Source organism: Serinus canaria, chromosome Z (assembly GCF_022539315.1).
Source record: "Serinus canaria isolate serCan28SL12 chromosome Z, serCan2020, whole genome shotgun sequence".
Classification (NCBI taxonomy): Eukaryota; Metazoa; Chordata; class Aves; order Passeriformes; family Fringillidae; genus Serinus; species Serinus canaria.
The window spans coordinates 54,702,346-54,727,413 of NC_066343.1; the positions used below are offsets into that span (position 1 = coordinate 54,702,346).

Consider the following 25,068-nt stretch of genomic DNA (forward strand, 5'->3'; position numbering starts at 1 on the left):
GTCCTGATATATAATCTTTATCAAGTAGTCATAATTTGTCCCTTTCCAGAATATAAGAATTACCCATGCTTCTTACTTACAGCATTTCTTTCATTTCTGGTCAAAGAAACTTATTTTCCTGGTGCATACCTTCAATAGCTTTACTCATCCCTGTAAACACCAAATTCTTCTTTTCATACTGTGTACCTAACAAACTAATACATACTATTCTGCTATGGATAAAATATGTATAAAGTAAGCCAAAGCCTTGTAAGCAGTTCCAGTATATGAAACAGTCTTGACACATGAAGCTCAACAGACAGCTTGGGCTTTTAACCTGGTGACTATCAACTCCACTCTACCAGCCATTGTCTGACATCTTACTACAGAAAATTCATATAGCAGAACAGGAGAGTTGTACTTGAACCACCCATGGATATTAAATAGAAGGTATATATGCATTCTACTTTCAGTTATAAAGTTCACAATATATGTAATTCTTAATTGATTTCATTAGAGCAATATTTGCAAAATGGCCATAAACAGTACATTTGGGAGGATAAGAGATACATTAAAAATTCTGGTGTGGAGATTAGAAATAAATTCAAAACTTGTCCCATCATGATGTATACTTTGAGAGCAAAGAAAGAACCTTTTATGTGGAGAGAAATAGAAAAGCACATTTACTAAATAGTTTCATGAAGCCAAAAAGGAGGTTTAGTTGGAATAATGTGCTTACTTTGTGACATAGGTTTAGGAGAAATACAATGTTCAGGTCTTCAGGTTCAGGAAATAGATGTTTGTGGTATGTGGTTTTGGTTGGCTCTTCTGTGGAGATTTTTAGTTCAGTTAGAAGGGTCCTACAACAATCATCTAGTTGTATTCCCTGGCCACTTCAGGGAGTTTAAGAAACAGTGACTGCAGAAGCCTTCTTACACAAGATAGTTTATTCCATGTGCTATAGTACTGTTCAAGTGGTTAGTGTAGTGTTCTTAGCATCAATATTCTTAGCTTCAATATATGTTATGTTGAGTGAAACTGCAGATATGAAGGCTCGGGACCACAAAAAACAATCTGCTGTGCTAGAAATGGCCATTCCCATCACTCATCCTCAGAGACCCCTCCAGTACTTCACAGAATCATGGGATCACTGAGGTTGGAAAAGACTTTTAGGATTGAGTCCAACTGCAAACCCACCATATTAATACTGCCAAGCCCACCACTAAACCACGTCCTTAAGTGCCTCCTGGGAGGATGACTTAACCATTCCCTGGGTAGTGTGTATCAAGGCTTGACAACTCTTCCTGTGAAGAAATGTTTCCAGATATTCAATCTAAACCTCCCCTGGTGCAACTTGGGGCCGTATCCTCTCATTCTGTCACTTGTTACCTGTGAGAATATACTGACCCTCATCGCACTGCAACATCTTCTCAGGCAGTTGTAGAGAGTGATAAGATCCCTTCCCTGAGCCTCCTCTCCAGGCTAAACATCCCCAGCTCCCTCAGCCACCTCTTGTAAGACCTATGCTCTAACTTCTTTCCACAAAGCTTTCCCCAAGCAAAGGGGTATGCTTATTACTTCACCAGAATGAGCCCATTAAGGATGTAGTCTGGATTTGTTGAAGTGGCAGACACAGGAAGGACAAAGAAAAGTTCTGAAGAATGATAGGCAAAGCTCAGCCAGCACTGCAAGGAAAACAAATTAAATGGGTTCAGGTCCTTACTGGAGACACTGGAGCCTAGGTAAGTTAAAGAGTAGTAAACATGCTGAAAATTTATAGGCTGCAGCCAGTTTTTCATAGATTCATAGTTTTTCATAGATTACTAACACAGAAGTGGATAACAGAACAATAAACAAAAACAAAACAGAACAATATGTATTCTCTGGCCTTTCCCAAACAGTAATTTGGGGATGGGCCCAGAGAGTGTTGGTGAATGGTGCTGCATCCAGCTGGGGATCAGTCACCAGTGGCGTCCCCCAGGGATCTGTGCTGGGCCCAATCCTGTTTAATGTGTTTTCTGATGATCCGAATGAGGGGATTGAGTCTGCCACAGCAGATTAGCAGATGACACCAAGCAGGGTGTGAGAGTTGATCTGCTGGAGGGTAGGAGGGCTCTGCAGAGAGACCAGGACAGGCTGGATAGATGGGCCGAGTCCAGCAATCTGAGGGCTAACAAGACCAAGTGCCAGGTCCTGCACTCTGGCCCCAGCAATCCCCGGCAGTGCTGCAGGCTGGGGACAGAGGGGCTGGACAGGGGCCAGGCAGAAAGGGACCTGGGGTGCTGGTGACAGCAGCTGAACATGAGCCAGGGTGTGCCCAGGTGGCCTAGAAGGCCAATGGCATCCTGGCCTGGATCAGCCATGGTGTGGCCAGCAGGAGCAGGGCAGGGATTGTCCTGGGATTGTCCCCCAGTTCTTGGCACTGGTGAGGGCACACCTTGAATCCTGTGTCCAGTTCTGGGCCCCTCAATTTAGAGAGGATGGTGAGATGCTCAGACATGTCCAGAGAAGGACAAGAGGGCTGTGGAAGAGTCTGGAGCACAAGTCCTGTGAGGAGCAGCTGAGGGAGATGGAGGTGTTTATCCTGGAAAAAAGGAATCTCAAGGGAGACCTCAGTGCTCCCAACAACTGCCTGAAATGAGGGTGCAGTCAGGTGGGGGTTGGCCTCTTTTACCAGACAACCACTGACAGGACACAGCCTCAAGCTGTGCCAGAGGAGTTTAGGCTAGACACTAGAAGTGATTGGGCCATAGAATAGGCTGCCGAGGGAGGTGGTGGAGTCACCATCCCTCAAGGTGTTTGAAAAAAGGGACTCAGTGCCATGGTTTATTTCATAAGGTATGTTAGGTCATAGGCTGAACTTGCTCTCCAAGGTTTTCTTCAACCTATTTGATTCTGTATAATCTGTAATTGCTACTGTTAAACTTTGCTGGTAGTGGTTCAAGCCAAGGTACTGAGCAATCAGCAGTCATTTGCTTTCTTCTGAGTTCTAATTAAATAACCATTCTGGCATTAATTTCATATGAGTGTGTACTGGGTACCATCAGAATTAGGATCCATAGGATGCAATAATGCCTTTTTGGCATTACAGCTGTGGTTGCATGTTTAGTATCTGGTGGTTTAGTGGGTTACACAGTCTTGAAATTAACTTGGCCACTGTGACTTCTGTATATTATTTTTAAGTGCTACCTACTCACTTTTGGAAAGGAAGCCACATGTTTCTGCAACTTTTAATTATCACAGCTGTGTCAAAGAAGCTGTAATTGCCAATGCCCACACAACATACTAGGCAAAGACTGCATTGTAGCTTTTCAACACAACAAGGGTGAGAACCTCATTACTTATAAAGAAATAGCATTTAGTCACATTGAAGTTCTAACTAGTTGTGCTGGGTCATATGAATGTTCTTCCAATGCTGCAAAGCATTTATTGAAAACTAACATTACTATTAAGGATCCCACTATGAAGAATACACATTTCCACTAATAACTAAGAGATTTTGTAAATGTTGAGAAAATCTCGAGCTCTAAAACCAACTAAATCATCCAGTAGCATGTAATTCTATTATCTTTATTTCAATATTATTCAACCTTCATCAGAAGACCCTCTGGATTTCACAAAATAAGTAAGAAAAGGAAAGGTGTGGTAGTACACTTGAATTCACCATATATAGGCTGTATCTCCATTGGAATGCTTGAGGAGTCCGCAGTTCCAAAAAGGGTTGTGTGTGTACTCATAAATCCATTATACAATTGCTTTTAAGCCATTTGCTCTAAGAATATTTCTTACTCTAACATTTTTTAAGCATAAGGCTTTCTCCTCTCTGTTTCCATATTTGTCTATTTGCAGGTGCAGGGTCACAGTGAACTTTTTAAAGTCCTCAATCCACCAAATATTTTACTGACAAACAGTCAACCTGTTTTGCTTGTAATACAGTATGTGACTAATTTTCTGCTCTCCAGACCTGATGAAAAGGTATGCTGAACCTAAGACACAGAAATAACACTGGAGACCCAGTCACAAGCATAAAAGAATATATTTCTTCAACTTGAAAGGACAGTTATGTTTTGGATTTGTTTATTGTTTGGTTTTTTGAGTGGGTTGTTTAGTTTGGTATTTTTTTAATAATACTGGTTGGTTATTTAAAAGCTTCAAAGAGCAAAATGTATGGATGCAGAGAACAAGTTATATTTCTTCTTACACCCCTCCATTTGCATTGTCTGTCCTTCCAGCAGCCCAATATGTTTTGTAAAGGCAACCAGCCGTGCTGCTCAGGTGGCCCAGTTTTGCACACTGGCATCATGAAACTCTGCCTAATGCCATGTTACTGAATCCAACCTTACAGTTCCCATTCCTTTTCTTCACTGGCAAAACTCTCACTGAAGTCATAAACGGCATTGCAGCAAAGACTACAGAGTTTTGATTTACCTAATTTTCTCCTTAGATTAAATAAAAGCACCTTCCTGCTGTCGGACATTCTAATTTACTTTCCCACCTCCAAAAGTAATAGTTCAAACAATATGTTTCAACAATTAATTAAGTTTTAAAGGCAAACCTCCAACATGCATCAGCCTTAGTCCTCGAGTGTTGGTCCAAAGCACGAGGTAATGAAATGGGCATAAAATCTAAGTCAAAACAAACCTCTTCAGATATGATTGAAGGCCCAGCCACCTGTATATGGAGTTATCTCCTATTCATGTGTAAGTAGGTACATCACTTTCCAGTGCATTTTGGCAGATTACAACTGCATTAGAGTACAAAGTTAGCAGTGGTAGAGCACTAAAAATAGTGGTGCTTTGCAGTAGGCTTGCTGTAACAAAGGCTGTAGCACACTCAGTGTCTCTAAATATGCAGTATTTCAAACACCACCTGAAATCTTACAATGATAGCTCAGGAGGGGATGCTCCACTACTGAATTTTACACTGCAGTGCAGCATAGCCTAATTTCCAGAACATGCTCTTCCTACATCAGCTGTCACACTTGTACTTTCTAAAATTCTAGAACTGATTCTGGCTTAAATATTTTTGTTTCTACACTGTAATCCCCTCAACACTCCTTCAGGGGCTTGAAGCTTTCTTGGAGGTTTCTCTCTTGGGTCACACAATTAGGCTGTTTATTTATCTTTATTGCTGTTCTCAGCAATAAAGATAACGCTTTCGAAATAATGTACTACTACAGCAAACCCAAGACTGTGATCTGGCAATTCTTGGTAAATGACAGACAGAACCATGTTTAAAAAGGAGGATTTCTGGCTTGATTCAAAGTATTGTGCTGGAAAGGATGTCTTTTTAACAGCAGCACAGTGATCCAAAACCAAGAACACCATGAGCTTTCTGAAAAGCTTGTTTAAAGGTTATAAATTCAGAGTGGTAAAGCTAAGTTTCTGTACAAGCGCTAAATCAGAATCCTGCCCAAGCACCCATCTAACAGCAGGGCCTCATTGCAAATTACTTTCATTCCTCTAACATTGCAACCACTACAGTCATTAATTCTTCATTATTTACGTATCTGGTCTTCCAATCTGTCTGTGATACTTCAGTTCATAGTTCATGATATATAAGTTCACACCTTCATAATACAAAAGGGAATGTGGAGACTGGACTGTAAAGAGTACTCACCCTGTTCCCAAACCCAAAACTCCTCCTCCACCCAAACATTGTCACAGTTTCCAAGTAGCTAAGCACCAAGCAGCAGCAAGTTTACATGGTATAAATAATCATCATACCCAGAGATGTTAGATCACTAATGTCACGCACTTTGTATCTCAAAGATATCTTTATATCTACAAGTCAGCAGGCTTGGACAGTTACTCCTCACCTCTTTATAACAGGAGAGATCAGGAATGAGGCTTGACTGCTTTTATGTAGCTCTTGAAAACTATGATCTGGAAGGCTGACACAGCTTCTAATAATTCTTGCCTTTATGGTCTTCATTGATCTCTAGTTGTCTCTCTTGATTACTCTCCATTTGCAGCTATAAGCTGCTGTTGGAATAGTTACAGATCTGACAGAAGAAAATTATTTTAAAAAGTAGTAGGATTTATATGTTTTATTATCACCTACTGAATTACAACAGTTCTTACAATTATAAATAATTTTCCAAGGTAAAAATGATCAAAAGGAATCTGATTTACTAGAATGAATTAACTTACCCAATATTGGCTACCATTTTTTATTGAGCCATAAAAGCACCACAAATGCCCATTTCTAACATATTCAATGCAATGCAATGACCCAGGTCTAACACTTTCCTCGAGATTCTGCAGTACACTTCCAGTTAATTAATTCAGTATTGATGCACTTTAAACAGAGTGGAGTACTCCAAGTTCTGATATAAAATTAGCAGAGTGATGAACAGAGTATTACAGTGACTTACTGTGTGTCCCACATTATCTGAAAAATGGCCCTATAAAGCAGCCTCCAACTCCCCCAGTCTCAAACCGTAATACATAGCTATCATCTATCCATCCTCTTTGGAACCAAACACAACAAAACAAATGTATCACAATTTTGAGGATCTTAGTGAATTAAACTTTCTCCTCATTGACACAAATGAAATTTCGATAATCAGTTAAAACATTTGCATTTAATATTACCATGGGTAACTGTCACAATGATAAATAGAGGCCAGCCCTGCTCCTCTGTCGTGTACAATTTTGAACCATTGCAAAGTTATCTCAATGTGTTTCTCAGATCTGTTTTTCCCTGCTTTCACAGAGAGGAAGAGCATGGTGAAATGCACTTCTCAAGACCACACACATGGTAAACAAATCACCCGTGGGGATTAAATCAGTGGGAGCTAAGCCAGCCATGAGTCTCATAACAGACACGACCGACCTCAAAAATCACAAGATTAGATCACTAGTAGGCAAGTTAGGCTGTTGAGCAGCACATCTCAAACTTTTGCTCCCTAATCATTGCTATTTAAACTTTTACAAATTATACAAAGCAATTGAGAAACTTAGGCATTGAGAAGTAAATTTGGCTAGGAAATCATCCATGGCAATAAAATGATATAGTTAGTGTCAGAAGTTCTGCTTGAACTCCTGATTCCCACTTGACATAGTTTTCCATACAGTCACATTTACTAACTTACTGTTTGCAAGAGAAACACCTTCTCTGGTGAAACTTTTGTAGTTCTTGTTCAAAGAAAATCCCCTCCTCAGAGATGGGATTCAGAAGGCTCTTCTGTAACTAAACAGTGATGATATATTCAGTTACCTAACCCCTTACCACCTTTCCTGTAACACTCTTGTCAGTATCAGCACAACAGACTTAGTTTCAAAGCACTTGACTCTGGAGAAGCTAAAACCTATTACAGAAAAGAAAAGGGGAAAAAAAAAGGAGAAAAATTACACAGTCATGTGTTGTATCTCATCTAAACTTAGTGGAAGTGAGTTTATGACACCATTAGAATTTTGGGCCATGGTTTATTTATGAAAAGAACAACAAGGTACTAGCATTTGATGTTTCCTTATGTGTAACATTTTCATAGTTGCTTCATTAATGCAAAGATATACTCTACCAACATAGCACAAGTTTGGTTACCTAGTAATTAAACTTAGAATACCTACATTATTAATATTAATATCAAACATCAAACTTCAAGAATGAAAATAGTACTTTTTGCTGCTGTGGTGCTTAGGTTCCTCAAGTATACCTGAATCCAGACTATCCAGTGATGGGTGTGATATGTGTGTAACAAATCAGACACAGCTCCCGTATGCTACATAAACTGTGAATGTTAAATTCCTCTCTTGATTTTTCTGGGCCAAATAATTCATTCCTTTGATTGTTATGTAAATGATGGCTTTTCAAAGTAGCAATTTCTAAATGACCCATGATTTACTCATCAGTGCAGCAGCAGCTCTAAATCTCTGCACTAAGGAAAGAACAGAGCAACGATTTCTAAGAAAGCCAGTTAACTGGCACCCTCATTAAGGCTATCAAGAACTGCATGAAAGGGAGATGAAATTATTCTTTTATCATTGCTGGCAAACCTTTCAGGCCAAAAATGACATACATAGCCTTTTCAATGGAAAAAGAATGATTCCATTAGCAACTACTATAGAATACACTTCATAGCCCAAAAATTTCTGATCTCACATCAAATTTGGCACTAGATGAACATAAAAAATGTAACAAATTTAAAAGAAAAGGTATAAGCTAAAACTTTCCAGAATAGTACAAATAGCTAAAATCTAATTTTTGCTGTCCATGTTCTCCTGTATTAAGTTCAACAATCTTAAAACTGTCTTGTCATGACAATAAAAAAATTTTGCCCTCTTGGATAGTAAGAGATCACATGTTCAGAAAACAAGCTTAAGTTGGTATACCTTCTCAACTGTAGTATTTAAACAATACAGAATTGAAGTGTTAACAGCCACATCTCCTCAAATTAGAGGGAAAGTATCTGCCTCCATATAATGAGCAGTTTATTAAGCTGTATTACATTGAAGACAATACAAAAGAAATCCTTGTCCTAACATGCTCATATCTTGCAATAGGACTTACCTACAAATGAGGCAGTCTTGAACTTAAAAGTGTGGTTCTCTTACATTAAAAAAATCCTTTTGTACAATGTTTTTAGTTTTCAATATAATTTTAATTACAGTTTTTAACATAGAAAAATAAAGCTAAACTACAAGCTGAAAACTTCTGTTTATGTATTAGCAAATAAAATTAAATTTCAGATTCTCTTTAGGCTCTAGCACTTAATGATATCTACATATATTCAATTCTCCACACTCCAGTCTCTGATGAGAAAACTACATCTCTCTGAACTATCTACTGATTGACATGATTTTAGCCACTTACAGATTTTAGCATTTATGCCACTAAGTCAAATTTTCACTTTCAAAATTGTAACATCAAAGGTATTTGATTGATATTTTTTATTGATATTTGATTGCTATAAAATGGAAATTACCAAGTGGCATATGTCCCAAATAATGATTCAGAATTCACATCTTTAAGATTGTTTTACTGCTACAATGCTATTATCACACTAGCATTTCCAAAATTCAATATTATTTTGTCTAGATTTTTTTCCTCTCTACCTATACATGAGCTCTGATCTTCTTTTACTACAAAAGTGACACAGAGATGCTTCCAACCTAGAAGCAGACAATATACATACCATTATGACATTACTGTTTGCAACAGTCATACTCATCAATGAAAAATAACTAAATTAGGACTGGCAAACATATACAATAATTTATAATATACATAGCACAACTTACTTATTATCTCATCCTTAGAACAACAACAATAAAAAAATCACTTACTTCCCTAAACTAGTAACTATTACAAGATAGCAGTACAAGGTAAGGGCACAAGACAGAAGCTACTATGTAACAGATCAGAAGCATTTCAACATAACTTCAGGTTATTGTCTTATATGTCACTGGGTGAGTGAACACCAGCATGCAATGCAAAGCATGCTACAGACTATGAATTTAACTTCATTCTAGCAGCATAAATGGCACTGAAGTGTCCACAGCTCATTTTAGAATCCAAGCTGTGCATTGGTTGCTGTCAGCCTGCTAACATAAAGCTAGTTCCAATGTATGTACCTGAAACTACCATAAAAAAATTAGCAGGTGATTACCTAATAGTCAAAACCCACATCACACCCATTTACCAAGTATTCTTCAGGTATTTCTAACCACGTGCTTTTATAATCCTTAATCCCCAATTTCAACATATGAAAAATAAGAATTCTTTATATACCATACTACTAATTGGAGTTTGCAAACAAAATTCTATGCCTCACACCTGTGTAAATCCATTAACTTTGAAATCATCTAAGCCACAGCCACCTCTATTTTGAGTTTGACATCCTGTTTGATCCACCAAATTCTCTTCCACTACCTTCTTTTTTCAGAATGCAATCCAGAACCCTCTTGGGAAATAGCTATGGGCACTAACGGACTCTTATGCTTATGTGCTTTATGTGATCTTAGCCAAATGGAAATGTATAATTACTCTTCTGAGCAATTTACATTCAGCATTGTTACATTTACTCTTCAGCAACTTACATTCATTCATTGTTTTACATGTAGTTTAATCTGAATCAGCAAGTAAGTGCTGATTCAGATTAAACTACACGTAAAACAATACAGCTACCAAGAACCACACTTCCCAAAACGTCTACCCAAGTTAACCCCATTTACAAAGTGCAAAACAGCAGCAGTTCAGCACACAAGCTTGTTAATGATGAATGCAATGGACTTCCCATGGAAGATGGACATTTTCAGTGGATGATGCACTCAGTCCTGTAGGAAGGAGCAGGCTGGAACTTTATTACTCTGCTATGTTACCAACTGGTAAGTGTACTACCTTCCGCAGAGATAAGTATTTTATAAACTAATAGTTCTCCAGGGGTGGCTTTTTAGGAACACCTGGTAAGATGGACAGATCATAACTACCTCACAGATCTGCACAGTATTTACAAAACAAGTCCAGAAAATAAAAAGTATCTTTCAAATTATTTACAAGAAAATATGGCTTGAGGAGGGGAAGAAATATGTGTTTGGTGGCTGTTTGCATTGGTTGTTTTTTTTTTCCTTAACAAAAAACCAACCAACAAAACCAACTGAACAAAAACCCTAAAAACCCCAAGACACTTTTTGTAAGGGAACCATAATATACAATATAATAAAGTGCTGCATATAGCCCCACACAGGTGGTAAGATACTTAGTAAGTTAAAGCTGCCATAACTATTAACTTCCAAAGGCACATTTCTCAGCTAAGCATATACAATCCTTTACATATTTTATAACTGATACATCATACAACTATACTATTTCAGGATTAAAAACTCAAGAAACCAAACTAATACGAGTTCAAACATGATACACTGACAGAATTCTAGTTCTTCCCAACAGAGAAATTTAGCTTTTCAAAGAAAACATAAATAATAACGTATATGTTTTAGCTAATCGCCACATTTAAAATGAAAGAAGCTGTATGAGTAAATCCAGATAGTCTAAAAATATTCCTTTAATAAGTATGTACCAGCAGAAACATCCCTCTAAAATACTTACTTTATTAGTGAAATGGTACCAAAGATAACAAGTATACAAACAATCTCTTTGCGCTATGCTACTTACACATCATAAATAAGACAGCTGTTGTTGCAAGACACAATCTTTCACAGTCTTCCTGTAAGCATACAATTTTTTATTCTTTTATCAGAATTAGCTGTTTACCAGCCAACAGCATGTGGCTTAAACATCACAAAAATGGCTGTTCTATACTTTACATGGTAAAGCATTTTCTGTTGTCTTAAATGTACACAGTGGCAAGAACATTAAATCTTATAGAAAATGAGTGATTAAGCAGCTTCACAATCAAACTGGATTCCATTACGTTAAGAGTTGGGCAAAGTTTTCATTCCCTGTAATACACTTCCCTTCCACTGAAAAAACTAACTATGCAGAGGAAAAGTAAAACAAGTAGAAAGCAAATAGCCAATACACTTAGTTTTTTATTTTAACTGAAAGAAATAACACTTCCCGTGAGGTAAGGCAATTAATAATTTGATTGCATTAAGTTGTAGTAAAAATAATCTATGTAATTTTAGCTATAATTATGTCTTAAAGGTGTAACTTATCAGAAATCTCATATAACCGATTAAATTACTTCAAAGAACAAAAGCTATGTCTTGCCAAGACAAAAACACTTGTTTTGTGATTCTCTTCTTGCATGCTTTCTCCACAAAAAATGATAAAAGAATTTCTACTATCTAAGCTCTGCGTAAATTAGAACTTTCTTCCTCAAATTATTTATCCCCCATTTCTTTGCATGCCATTCCTTTTACATTGCCCAACAGGGTATCAGAGAAAATAACAGAGAGGTAACAATTAAGGCCATCCAAATGTATATTATATGTCTTAAGAGCTTTCTTTGATGCAGGTGATCAGAGCACACTTTGTATTCAGCTACTACGTTTGTACAGTGGTGGTCCCCAAATTACATCTTTTCTCTTATTTATAAATCTCTTCTAAGAATAAAAAATAAAAGTAAAATGGAGCTTCACTATTTTAACAAGTGAATCAAACAACCATTCTGGCAAGTCACTTGCATTTTCGTCTACAGTATGGTGGTGGCAACGTAGCAAGAGAGATCATATAAGATTTAGCTAAAAATGTGTAACAGCACATATACATTTCTAGAAAATACCACATTTTAAGAAGGCACTAAAGCTTCTGCTTGTGCTCCCATATTATTTAACAAAAAGGAAAACTTTATTTTCTTAATGGCACCTGTACTATTTTCAGCTGAACAGACACAACTGCAGTACATTGCAAAACAAAGCTGTAAGTTCTGGTATCATCATATAGATGTGCTCACTTCTCTACGGACAAAGAAACAACAAAACAAAACAGCCCCAAATAACCCTGTAAGCTAACCTAATGTCTATAACATGGCAATGTTCCTTCTAGGAACAGAAAAAGCTCATGCATTGTTCAAATACCTTAAAGAAATATTAATTTCAGGGATATTAGTAAGAAATTATTTTAAATAATAAACCCTAAGTATCTCAAGCAGTGAGCAAAAGAAAAACATACTAATCTGAGTATTTAACATAAGAACAGTAAAACCATGTTTATGCTTAAACCCCTTTCCCTACAGTTGTCATTGACAAGGAAAGGAAGTATGTATATTTATGCACCATTTTCAAGCATATCAAACAGCACACATAAAAGTTTTTGTGGATTTTTTTAACCTACAGGGCAAAACAATACAAAAATCATCAACTAGCAGTATTTTAAACAACCTTCAATGCATATCTTCAGCTTTTTTGGGGAAGTACAGGTTTACATATTTCAGTTTCTAGTTATTTGTAACAGCTTATAGCAAAACTTAACATAAATCATTTTACAAGTACAGCCATCATGGAAATGCATGGATTTTTCAGAGATGAATAGTTCTGATGGCATCTGCCTTTTCACGGTATTAACTACTGGTCTGTGCTCTCCTGCTTTACAGCAAGAAGACAACAAAGCTATCACATGAACTGGAGGAGCTACTAGTACTATCAACATGTTCAGGTTGATTGCTTTGACATTTTCTTCCTCATTCTGGGAAATAAAATGCTTTGGATTTCATTCCTTAGTTGAATTAGAAGTCCATTCTTTGTTTTAAACTTCTTCCATTTTAATTGAGAGATTTTCCTCATTTGGTTGACAATTCCCGTTCTGTTGTAGCTTGACTTCATCTGTCCTTTGTGTATCTCTATTGTCTACTTCTTTGTCAGTTTCAGAATTCTGATCTTCTTTATTGTTATCTTTGTCCTACCAAAGATAAAATTATTTGACAGCAAAATAATATTCTTAGCATTACAGGCTATGACTTCCAACCAACTCTCATTAATTTTATTGTTTCAATTTTTATGTGTGTATCTTGTGTCTGCAAATTTTAAAACAGAGGTGTGAGGTTCTTTGCCCCCCCCTTTTTTAAATACACTTTCTCTTCAGATGGCTGAAGTTCGGCACTTGTAACAACCCGTCACCCAAGAAATTATGTCAGAATGATCTGTCTTTATTAACTAAAATAAAGTCATATATAAGGTTATAGAACAAGCAGCACTATGGAACGTATGAGAAGCAGCTCCAGAAATTAAGACTTCGCTAACATTTTTAAATACAACAGGATTAAATTTTTTCTTTCTCATTTTTTTGTCAGGTATCTGATGCATTTTTAGAGTTCTTGGGTAAGATACTTCCTCAAGCATTTGAACAGTCACCTAAACCAGCTGTTTTGTAACAGCTGAGTAATTTTGAGCACAACTAACTACTCTTTAAAGGTATGCTGCTATTCAAATTTTAAGAGTAAAAAATTTGAAGATATTTCTTTTCTTAATTGCAGTACTTTCTGTTTTGCAGGGGAAAATCCTATACCACACTTTCACAACTCTTCAACTTTATTCCTACAGAATCCCATGTACCAATTCAATGAGAGTTTGAACAGTATAGTGAGAGTTTATTTTAAAAGTAATTTCTTCAGTTTCACAGTCAAGCTACCCCTGAATACTGCTTGTTAGCCAATAGTCTGCCTGCTCCTAAAAGTAGGAAGCTAGGCAAGTCCTAACATAGGGCACCCAACATAAAAGAGAAACAAGGTGTTTCTGTAACCTAAGCAGACAAACTCCTACAGGTCAAATGAAGATCAGATATGTAGACTTAAACTGGCTTTAACTGGCAGCACTAATTTGGTAAGGAACAGAAGAAATAGAAGAGAGGAGTAAAACAAAGAAAAAGCAGAGAGAGAATTTCAGTAATGGCTTCACTACCACTTCATTCTGCTGATCACTTGGGCACACAAACTTACCTTCAAAGTAGTGGTGCTTTTGTCAGATTTCTCCTTTCCCTCTTTTTCTTTACTACTTTTTTTCTTGGAAGTGGAGCGTTCTCTTTCTCTTCTTTCATTATTTGTATCTCTTTCTCTTTTTTTTTCTTTCTTGTTTCTGTTTTATGAATTTTTTAGTAAAAAAATTAAATTTAAAATTTGATCAAAATTAAAATTTGATCCAATTACAACAAACTTCATACCATTTGACTGCAAACTAAACACCCAGCATAGACTTTCAAAAAACCTCCCAAAATTTAACTGAAAATCCCTTTGCAAAGACAATGGCATTTTTTTGGCTGAAGAGAGCTAAACAGTTCATATGACCACCACACACTGTATTTGCAAAAAAAAATTTAATCTGTATCAGATGAAGGAATTTTATTGATTTGAAGAAATTTGCAATGCTGATTGATTTGAAACTATGCCATTGAAAGAACACCAGAGCTCAAACTGGTTTAAGTTCTGAGTTAGTTTTAAATTAAAACTGAATCATACTAACCGACTGAAATAATCTGAAATCATTAGCGCAAAGGCAGTAAAACAGTGAAATTACTATAAATTCTTCCTTCTTTATTAATCAATAACTTCCGTATTTACATCAAACTGACCTTCTTGGAGATGGAGTTCGTGAAGACTTTCTTTTTGCTGTTTTTGATGTTTTAGGAGATTTGGAGGGACTTCTGCTCTTCCTTTTACGCCTTTCTCTATGGGACCAAGAAATTCAGCATTATCAAAACCCAAAAATAATAAACTCAAAAGAGATAGAAAGCTCTTACAATGATCTAAACATATCCACTGAATGTAGAAGTCTATATTACTAACAAAATATGAACTGTACAAACTAAAAAAATTTGTTTGTGTCAGTTTAGTGGTAAAGGCAAGGCCAATGTAGGAAAAAAAAGATGCGCCCTTTCAAAAAATTTTTTAAATCCTTATATGCTTGATAACAATGGAAACACAATCAAGTCAGTAATATTGTATCAGTTAAGAGTTTCTTCAGTCAGGAAAGTAACTCAACTGAATGAGGAGCCATATTAAGACAAAAGATATAACTTGAGTAATATAAATTTCAAACATAACATTACAACCTGAAGATCACTGCAACTTCAGTTTAACCTGACTGAAATTTAATTCCTAAATGTATGAGCTAGAATTAGTTGCTTTACAAGAAAATAGTATAAAATGAAGCTCAAGCTGCTGACAAAGTCAGAATTAAAAAAATCTATTGTTTCTTTAGTGGTCTTTGCTTAGCAAACAGAATGTCATCATTCTGTACCATATGGAAGAGCCTGAAGTGTTTTACAACATACAACATACATATGTTTTACATAGCTAAATGGAGTTTCTAAAGTTGCCATTATGGAGTCTGATCTTGAATACAACAAAACATGAAATAACTGGTCATTTATACTGAGGGACATGTTAAATTAAAGCAAAAACCGAGTCAGTACAGCTTCATTTAACATAAATACAGAAGGCATCTGTCAAATAACACTACTTTTTCCCTGTCAACTCTTTGTAAAGCAGGAATAGCAGATTAGAAGAACAACTGAAGAAAAAGAGTGAAGTTTAAAACTTCTAGATACAGCACAAAAGCTACATTTATTTTTATACAAAACAGCTTTTGCAATTTGTGAATATTTAAATCATCAATATTTAGAAAAGCGAAGAAATCAACATTTATTAGACAAGTAACAAAAGGACACTTAAATTATAGTCAGTATCACTATATGGATTGGTAGTCTGACCTATCAGAGTACCAATCCATACAGGGATACTCCATGTACCAGCTACTGTGACTGTCCTGATTTCAGCCAGGATAATGCTTTTTCTAGTAACTGGAACAGTGCTGTGTTTTGGATTCAGTAGGAGAATGATGTTGATAATACACTGATGTTTTAATTGTTACTTATCCTAAAATAAAGGACATTTGTTTCCCATGCTCTGCCAGCAAGCAGGTACAGAAGACACTGCAAGGGAGTATGGCCAGGAGAGCAGACCCAACTGACCAAAAATCAGTAAGGGGTGAGTGACTGTGTAGTGCATCACTTGCTTCTCTTCAGCTTTATCCCTCTCTGGCCTTTCCCTTACAATTATCACTATTATTATAATTATTTTGTTTTGTTTCAATTACTAATGTGTTCTTTCCTCAACTCTCAAAACAGAGCCTGGCAGAGCATGATGAGGTTGAACAAGGAAAGGATTGGTGAGGAAACAAAAGAAGTCCAAAAAGAACTGTCATGGTTTAACCCCAGATGACAACTAAATCCTGAATGGCTTTGTTCATTCCCTGACTTCTTCTGCCCCCATTTGCCCATCAACCTCCATTGCCCCAGCCAACAAGGGGATGAGAATAAGCAGAAAAAAAGAAAAACTCCAGCACTGTACCAGCTGCTAGTAAGAAATTTAACTCTCTTTCAATCAAAACCAATACAGTGACCTCCTGAAGCTGCACAGTACAAGATTTCAAAAGTATTTTGTTCAGCAAGCTTTTAATTTATCTTTACTAAACCAAAAATATAAAATAGCCTCAAATTTGTTTAGTAAATACCAGTCACTAATCAGCTGTTCACTAGTTAGCATGCATTTTGAACATCTCCACATTGATCATCACCTTTATTTAATTTAGGATACTGGAAATTGATTATTCTCTCTCAGTGCTGTCACTTCAGCTACACCGAATACATTCTCACTTAATTTTGCTTTCCAGCATACGTACCTGCAAATCAAGTACTTCAGCAACTGTGTTAAAACTAGAAACTGCTTATTCATTACATTTTATTTTCAGTTTCTGCTTTTCTTATTTCAAGCTGAAGAATCATAACCGTGTCTCACTGCATCTGTTCCCATCTCTATTACATTTGTATATAAAAAGATTTTTGTGCACCCATTTCATTAATGTCTTACACAATACTAACAGCAAAATTTAAGAGAAACAAGTTCTGAATACTTTGATAGTGATCCCGTGTCTCTTAATTATACACGGAAATAACATTCTGCATGTCATCTGATGCTACTGGCTCTGCAAGCCTGTAAGGTAGTTCCTTTTCCAACTGATTTCACTTCCCCTGGCCTGTTTCTTTTTTCAGCCAGCAATCACAAATAACCATCTCATTTCCTGTACCTGTGAGAAAAGCAAGTCAGCAAAGCAAGGTCAGCTGCCACCTAGATCTTAGAAGGTTCTGTATGTACTATTTCACCTTCACCTCTTCTCCAAAAAGATGACTATTTGCCCAGCATTTTACGTTTACACTTATATTTCACGTTTTACATGATCAGCAGTCAACTGCTGTACTGAAATTCAGGCAACTAAAACACCTATCTGTTGAATGATCTTCATTGGAAAGGTCTGCAACCATTTCAACTATGCAATGTCCATCACCAAAGAAAGAACCCTAATCTAACCCAATCTACTGAGAATTGCTTTTCAGAGAGCAATGACATTACTGAGGTTGGAAGAACCCTCTGAAGATCACTTAGTCCAAACTATCCCTTCCCCACCTCACAAGAGGGTCAATCAGAGTATATTATTCAGGGCCATATCCAGTCAGATTTTTGGTTGGAACAGACAATCCCTTGAGGCAACTGGTTAGAGTCTGCCAAGCAAAACCATAACTTCAACACTAGGAAATAAACCCCTTTATTTCTCACAGCTCAAAAGTGCCTGTCACCTCTTAATTGTCACAGGCCTCTGCTGGCTGTCTTCTTCTTGCTCTTATCAGATATTCATACATATTGGTAATATGCTCCTCAGCTTTCTCTTTTCCAGGCTAAACAATCCCAGACTCCTCAATATTCCCTTGTATGAAGGAAGCTCCAAGTCCTTTATCAGCTTCACGGCCCTTTACTGGACTCACTCCAATACATCTGCATGTCTATTGTAATGGGAAGCCCAGAACAGGATTCTAGCTGCGTCCTCACTAGAAGAGGCAAAGAATTACCTCTCTTGACCTACTCACAACATTGGTGGCTTCCTTGGCTGCAAGTCCCCTCGCAGCCAGCAAGTCCCCATTGAATAGTGCAATGGCATTATTCCTGCCTAGGTGTAGGACTTTTCCTTTCTCTTTGTCCAAGTCCATGTGATGACTATTAGTCCATTTCTCCCATCTGCTAGGGTTTCTCTAATGGCACATCAGCCTCCCCCCACAGCTGGTTCTCTGTTGTTTACAAAGCTACAGAGGATACACTCTGTCCCACTGTCTAAGTCCCTGAAAACATTTCACTAGTATTGGCCTCTGCATTGATATTCTAAGGATAGCTGTATCTGAAAAAAAATTGTAAATCCATAATAAAAAGTGTCCAGCTTCAAAAGAACACTACTTTTGTTTAACAATATCTGTATTATATCAAAGTACAGTTTTGTACTTCGACTTCACTAGAAGAAATGCACTAATTTTCACAAGAATTCCTTGTTCAAGTATATGACGTTGGAGCCTTCCCACAGTGCTTTCTTAGCTAGTAGGGGGAGCAAAATTATTGCAATATAGAATATGAGTTTTTGTTAACACCCATCTAACTACACTTGCTATTTGGCACTAGAAACCTGGGTTTCCACCAAGGCTCCTAGGTTTCACAATCCGTATCAATAAGATACGGATTGTGAAACCCTTCCATATTTTTATGCATTTATCCAATTCAAAACTCTAAGGCCTATGGACTGAAAAAAATGGTTTCAAAGCTGAGAGCAGTATCTCTATATGGGTCTTCCACTCATTTAAACAGGAAGCTGCATATGCTTAATGAAGAAACAATATTTTACCCATAAACCTCACAACACAAGCACAATATCCAGAAACCATTACACCCCTTTTTTTGCTTGCTATGAACCCTGAACTGATGAATTTGGAGGACTAGAGGAGTTCTGCTTTTGTATAGTAAAACTATTACAATAGGTAGAACTTGTACAATTTGTTCAGCATTTCATTATCTCAAGGTTACAGATATAATTTGGTTTTTAAATCTGATTCAATACTACTGAACTCCCTAATTCCTGGTATAACAGTAAGGACCTTATCCAATGCTTCTAAACTTAACTTAGCTGCAATGCTTTTAGAATATGCCTGAGCCTGCTTACAGAATTTGTTTATAATCTCACAGCCTCTTTCTGCTGCAACAAATTTATCCTGTGTCAAATTTATCACAGTCTTCCTGAGAGTTAAGCTCCCCTCAGAGCCAAAACGAAGGGCCACATAAACTTTGTTTTCCGGCTTACTGTCAGCGGTACAAAGGAATGTTACTTTTAACTCGCACCCGGCCATCAGATAAACAATGTATCTGTCTCTTGCAATTAAGATACATTCACCTCTTGAAAGGCTAGCCAAGCCAACTTACACATTTACTTCTGGCAGTTCAGCCATCCAGCCAAAGTGAAGCAAGTATTAGAAAACAACTGTTGGCAAGATTGACAGACCAAAATGCTGCAGAATATAAGTAACGAAAGAACTATGTAACAGTGACTCAAACTTTCATCAGGGCAAAGATAATGCATGTCATGTTGGTCAGAACCTTTGGCTGTCTAAAACACACAACATACAAGATCATCTCATTACTGTCCTCAAGGTTTATACAATATGGTTATGTGAAAGTCCAGTACCAGCAGCCCAACAAGAAACTGTTATATCAGGCACCATATAGAGCTGTTTATAACAGATGTTACTTTAAAGGAAAATCTACAAAACAGAAATAATACAAATTTATTTAGTAAGACCTATGGTGACATCAATATATAAAAATCAGGATGGCGTCTCACTGATCTGACAAAAAAAAAGTCAAAAAAAAAAAAAATCCCCAAAAAAACAGCATGAAAAATTCTAAACAAACCTGCTGGAGCTACGAGATCTTCTTGAAGAGCTATAGCTTCTTGGGGGTGTTCTGGATCTCTTATCTTTCTTCTTTTTATCATCTCTCTCTTTTTCTCGCTCCTTCTCCTTATCCCCATCTTTTTCCTTTTCTTTGTCTCTGTCCTTTTCTTTATCCCCTCCTTTGTCCTTATCTCCCTCCTTCTCCTTAATCTTCTCTCTGTCCTTCTCTCCTTCTTTCTCAGTATCTTCTTTTTCTTTGTTATGATCTACCTCTTCCTTGTCTTTTTCCTTATCTTTATCTTTTTCCTTTTCCTTGTCCCTATCTTTATCCTTGTCCCTGTCTTTGTCTCGAGCTCTCTCTTTATCTTTGCTTCGCTCTTTCTCTCTCTCCTTGTCCTTCTCCCTACTTCTCTCTTTATCTCGCTCTCTTTCCCTATCTTTGTCTCGATCCCTATCCTTCTCCTTGTCTCGGTCTCTGTCTTTCTCTTTTTCTTTGGCCTTTTCTTTTTCTTTGATCTTTTCTTTGTCTCTTTTCTTGTCCCTGTGAAAAGCCAAACACAAACCCATTAATTCATCTTTGAACTTTCCAATTAAAATTATAACTAACTTTTTAATATACATCAAGATAAAGTGCACATTTCTGTTGAAAAATAGTAATTCTTCAATATTTTAGTTTTTCACCCCTGTTCACAGTAAGGGAAAGCTATACATAGCTAGAAAATAAACAGCTGTATACAGATAGGAAAAATTTGGAAACTAAACCAGAGGAGGGGAGGGCAAAACCAAATCAAACCACTATCTTCCAAGTGATGCTACTATGTTTGGAGAGAATAGGTCTGCTCACTTCACAGTTATGTAACTATACATACATAAATTTTAAATATTTTGTCAGGAGTGAGACAAACTCTACAATCTGTAAATCCACTCTTTACTAAAAATGTATCCACATAAAATGGGCTTCAGATTAATCACTGCCAAATGAATAATGACAGCCTACTGACAGAAGTCTTCATATTCTACATTTTTCTTTCACACAGATATCCTTTAACTGCTTGGCAGTCCAACACTACTTAATACACAGAAATAAAAAGATAACATGGACAAAATGTCACTGGATTCCCTTACAAGGCAAATATAAGATCAAAACTTAAGACAATTCAACCATCTGTAATGTCACTAGGAATTTGAGAATTACTGGAAAATGCTAATACAGTAAAAACAGAGGAAAGGAAATAGCTTCTTTGGGACAGAAGTATGACAGATGTTCATAAAAAGAACAGTGAGGAGAATTCCATCTGATATTCAAGTTATCAAGTCAAACAAAACTAATTACTAAGAACTTTGGTTGGAAAATTACATTTTAGTATAGGACTATTTGAAATGCAAGACTCCATCTTTTCCCTCTAGTACAGAGACACATAATGAAAGAACAAATGTTCAGAGAGAGAAACAGGAGAAAGAGGTAGAGGAAAAATTGATTAGCAGGCCTTATTGTGTCAAGAAGAACCACACTGACAGAAGTTACCTGATACTGGTATCTATTCTATATTTTTACAGATTCTAAAAGAGACTCCTTCACAGATGAAAGGTCCTAAGCACTCAAACTTTCCTCAAACTGAAGTGCTGTTTGGCTGTATCTCCTTTTCAACTGCAAATAAACAGCAGACTGTTGTATACTCTACAGACTGACAACTTTGATTCCCATTGGGTTCTGTCAATTACTTCATTAGGAGTCTCAGAGATGGAATGTAGCACACAGTCCCCATAATACCCGCCTTACAGCCTCCCAAGAAGTATCTTCTAGTTAATCTATCAGAGATTTCACTGGACTTTCCCTTTCCAGTGAGCAGATGTCTCAAGAAGCTCCCGAAAGCAGAAACAGAGAATCAAAAGGAACCACCAATAAAACCCAGCCAGCTATGCAGTCTAGTTTTTCTTCCACATAGGTCCACAGATCTGCAGCTCTCTTTCCCACAAAAATTACCTCACAGAACAAGAGGCAGCTGCACAACCTAAGTACATATCTCCCTTTAAATAAATCAAGGGAATTACAGAAATGAAACCAAGAACACAGCAAGACTTCTATTCATGAAGCTATTTTCACAGGCACTTTTGGTTTGAGCTTATTCACTACTTCATCCCTAAAAAAATTACACTGTGATCTTGTTAAAATGTCACAGTCTAATAATTAGATGATCAGACATAAAAACTAATAAACTAGATAAACACACACGTACTACATCCTGAAACATATATATGCCATACAACTGACACATGCATTTGTTCCTGCTGCTATACAAGAAAAGTCAAAGATGAAAATAAAAGATTATATACAAGAACTTTATACAAACTCTCACAATACAGGATCAAAGTCAGTCTGAATTCAACCTTCTCACAGATACATATCAAACAAGCACTATCCATTTTTAGTGGGTTCACAAGCTCTACAGGATATTCCTTAACTACTGGTTTTAGTCTGACAAAATTACTCTTTTCAGTCAGCTTCGATGTTAGTACCAATGCAGATGAGACAATCGAAGTTCAGGTGTCTCAATGTGATCATTTAACCCCTGGAGGCACCCTACAGACTACAAGAAAGATAGTTAACTATCCTAGCTGAGACCACTATACTCACTATTCAAATTTATTTTCTGTCTTTTTGTCTCACAGATGAGACTCCACTCTTTATGGTAATCTAAAAAGTTTATTTTTTTCCAAAAACTGTATTCTGTGTTAAGAGTACCATGTTGTGGAACAGAGCTCACCGAGAACGAGAGCGACTTCTTGATTTCCGTCTTTCCGTAGATCTAGACCGTTTTTTCAGAGGACTTCGGGATCTGCGTCTGTCCTTGTGTCTTGAGAGAGATCTGTTGCCAGATCTACTTCTAAATTAAGAATACCAGAAGAAGAATATTTTAATATGGAAACTTCATAAAAATGAAGTCAACCAACAAAACTACAGTAGACGTGTTGTGTCACCACAAAGTATTATCTGACACCTTCAAGCATGACAGCTTCATAACACAGTGTCTGCAAACGTTTTTGCAAACATGGATACTTTATGCTTCACTGTATGTAAGATGCTCTACTTTCAAACCATTTAAGTTATACCAGTGTTTCATAATAATCTCCATAAATCCCAAAACCAGAAGTTACTATAATTTACAACAGTTGTCTTGACAAAATGACACTGCATAAAATCTGATTGGCAATTTCTAGTAGACTGTAATAAACACTTCATTTCCTTTCCAGGCCCAGGCACTTACTGAAGCCTTAGTCATCAAAGAAAGAGGACTTTAGCTGCCACAAATCTCTTTTTGCTCTGTTCTCCATCTTTATAATTTAAATTCATAAAGTCAAGTTACCTTTCCAGATAAAAGGAACTGTCAGCATGGACTTCAGTTGTAATTAAAGTGCAGATACTCTGATTTTTAAAAAAAGTCTTATCCAGATTTGATGAACAGCACTTGAAATTTCTTTTCCAAAATACTCCCTAATTTCTGGAAGACCCTTTTCCCCAGGGAAACAAAAATAAAATCTGCATTTGCACGTTAAGTTTTACAAAACCACATCATTGGATACTTTGCCTCACAAGGCACCACAAAGTTTAACTTACCCTAGACAGAAAGATCATATATATTACAGAATAAAACCTGAAGAACTGTGAGGTACAAAAAGTAACAACTGCACCTACCTTCTACATCTTGAGGCACACAGCTGAATGATGCCTCAGGATTTTAGCTGTTATATTTTTCATATATTTGTAATCCTGCAATTCCTTAGTGTATAACTCTATATAGAATGTTAGCTACTGCTCTCCCATTTTGATCAGACAAAGCAATTCCTCTCCAGGCCTGACAATCAAGGACACCTTACTTTCTCAGGCCCCGAGAAATGTAAACAAAAGTGAGTTAGGGGGAGAGCAAACTTGGGATAAATTACTTCATTACTTGAAGCTGCAATTGAAAGATTAATCCCCAATATGCAAATGAACCAAACTTATAAAAGTGTGAAAACCCGTGACTCACTTTGGGTCCACTTTGGGTGTAGCTCCTAGGGGGGGGGGCCTTCGTCTGCCCTAAATGTATGTGGAGGCCCTTCAATAAATATAACCGCTTTTTATTCCCGTAAGTTTGTCTGACCTCTGCATGGCATTAGTATACCAAGAATAGGGGAAGTAATTTTTTAGCTACAGCTTTGTTCTCTATATCAGCAGAGAAATACAAATCAACTGCAAGTGCAATTTATTGCAACTGAATCAAAGCACAATCTTCAACAAATTTTATGTCACAGAGATGAAAATGATGTTATATAAAAGAGTAAAACAGGGAAGCAGAAAGGATAAATTATTTTTTTGGATGAAGCTGCCTCAACAGGTCAGACTGACTTTTTTCAGCATGTTCTCAAAACTGGCAGTATCAATATTAAACAATTTAACAAAATGTAGTAAAATATAATAATTATCATTTGTTTAAGGAATAGGTTTTCCACATTTAAAGATAGAAAAGCTTATCTTCTAAAATTCGACTTGGTTTCTGCCAATACAAGAAAATACTGAAATTACTGATTGTTGAACAAAACCAGTTTGTTTTTCAGTTATGCCTTGAGTTAGGGACATGGCAGAGAAGCAAGCAATAAGGAAGTGACCAAAGTGTCCTTCTTGCATAAAAAAGGCACTTGACATCTTGAAGTCACTAGAAAACACATTCTGTGGTTCCCTGCTGTTGCAAAACTTGTATCACATTTATTTAATAGTATAATTGATGATAATTCCCTCTCACCAGATTTTCTGTATTTAAAAGTATCCTAGTAGCCTTGTTTGAAGACATGAATGAAAGGATGCCTCAGAGCTGTTGCTGCAGTATGGACAACACCCACCTTTTAAAAGTGTAAGCAATCAAATAACAATCCAAATTTTGGTGGTTT

The 25,068-nt window shown here is 36.7% G+C and overlaps 1 protein-coding gene across 2 annotated transcripts in view; it reads right to left on the reverse strand.

Moving 5' to 3' along the window:
- Positions 1 to 11,013: 11,013 nt before the first annotated feature.
- SREK1 (splicing regulatory glutamic acid and lysine rich protein 1) overlaps positions 11,014 to 25,068 on the reverse strand; it is a 33,512-nt gene continuing 19,457 nt past the window's right edge. For both annotated transcript variants that reach the window (XM_009098168.4, XM_050986540.1), the window contains exons 8-12: positions 22,908 to 23,027; positions 20,162 to 20,683; positions 14,950 to 15,045; positions 14,321 to 14,456; positions 11,014 to 13,284 (exon numbers count right to left, since the gene is read on the reverse strand). In XM_009098168.4, the coding sequence (XP_009096416.1) occupies positions 13,132 to 13,284; positions 14,321 to 14,456; positions 14,950 to 15,045; positions 20,162 to 20,683; positions 22,908 to 23,027 (1,027 nt within the window). In that variant the 3' untranslated portion in view covers positions 11,014 to 13,131. The remainder of the gene's footprint in view (positions 13,285 to 14,320; positions 14,457 to 14,949; positions 15,046 to 20,161; positions 20,684 to 22,907; positions 23,028 to 25,068) is intronic.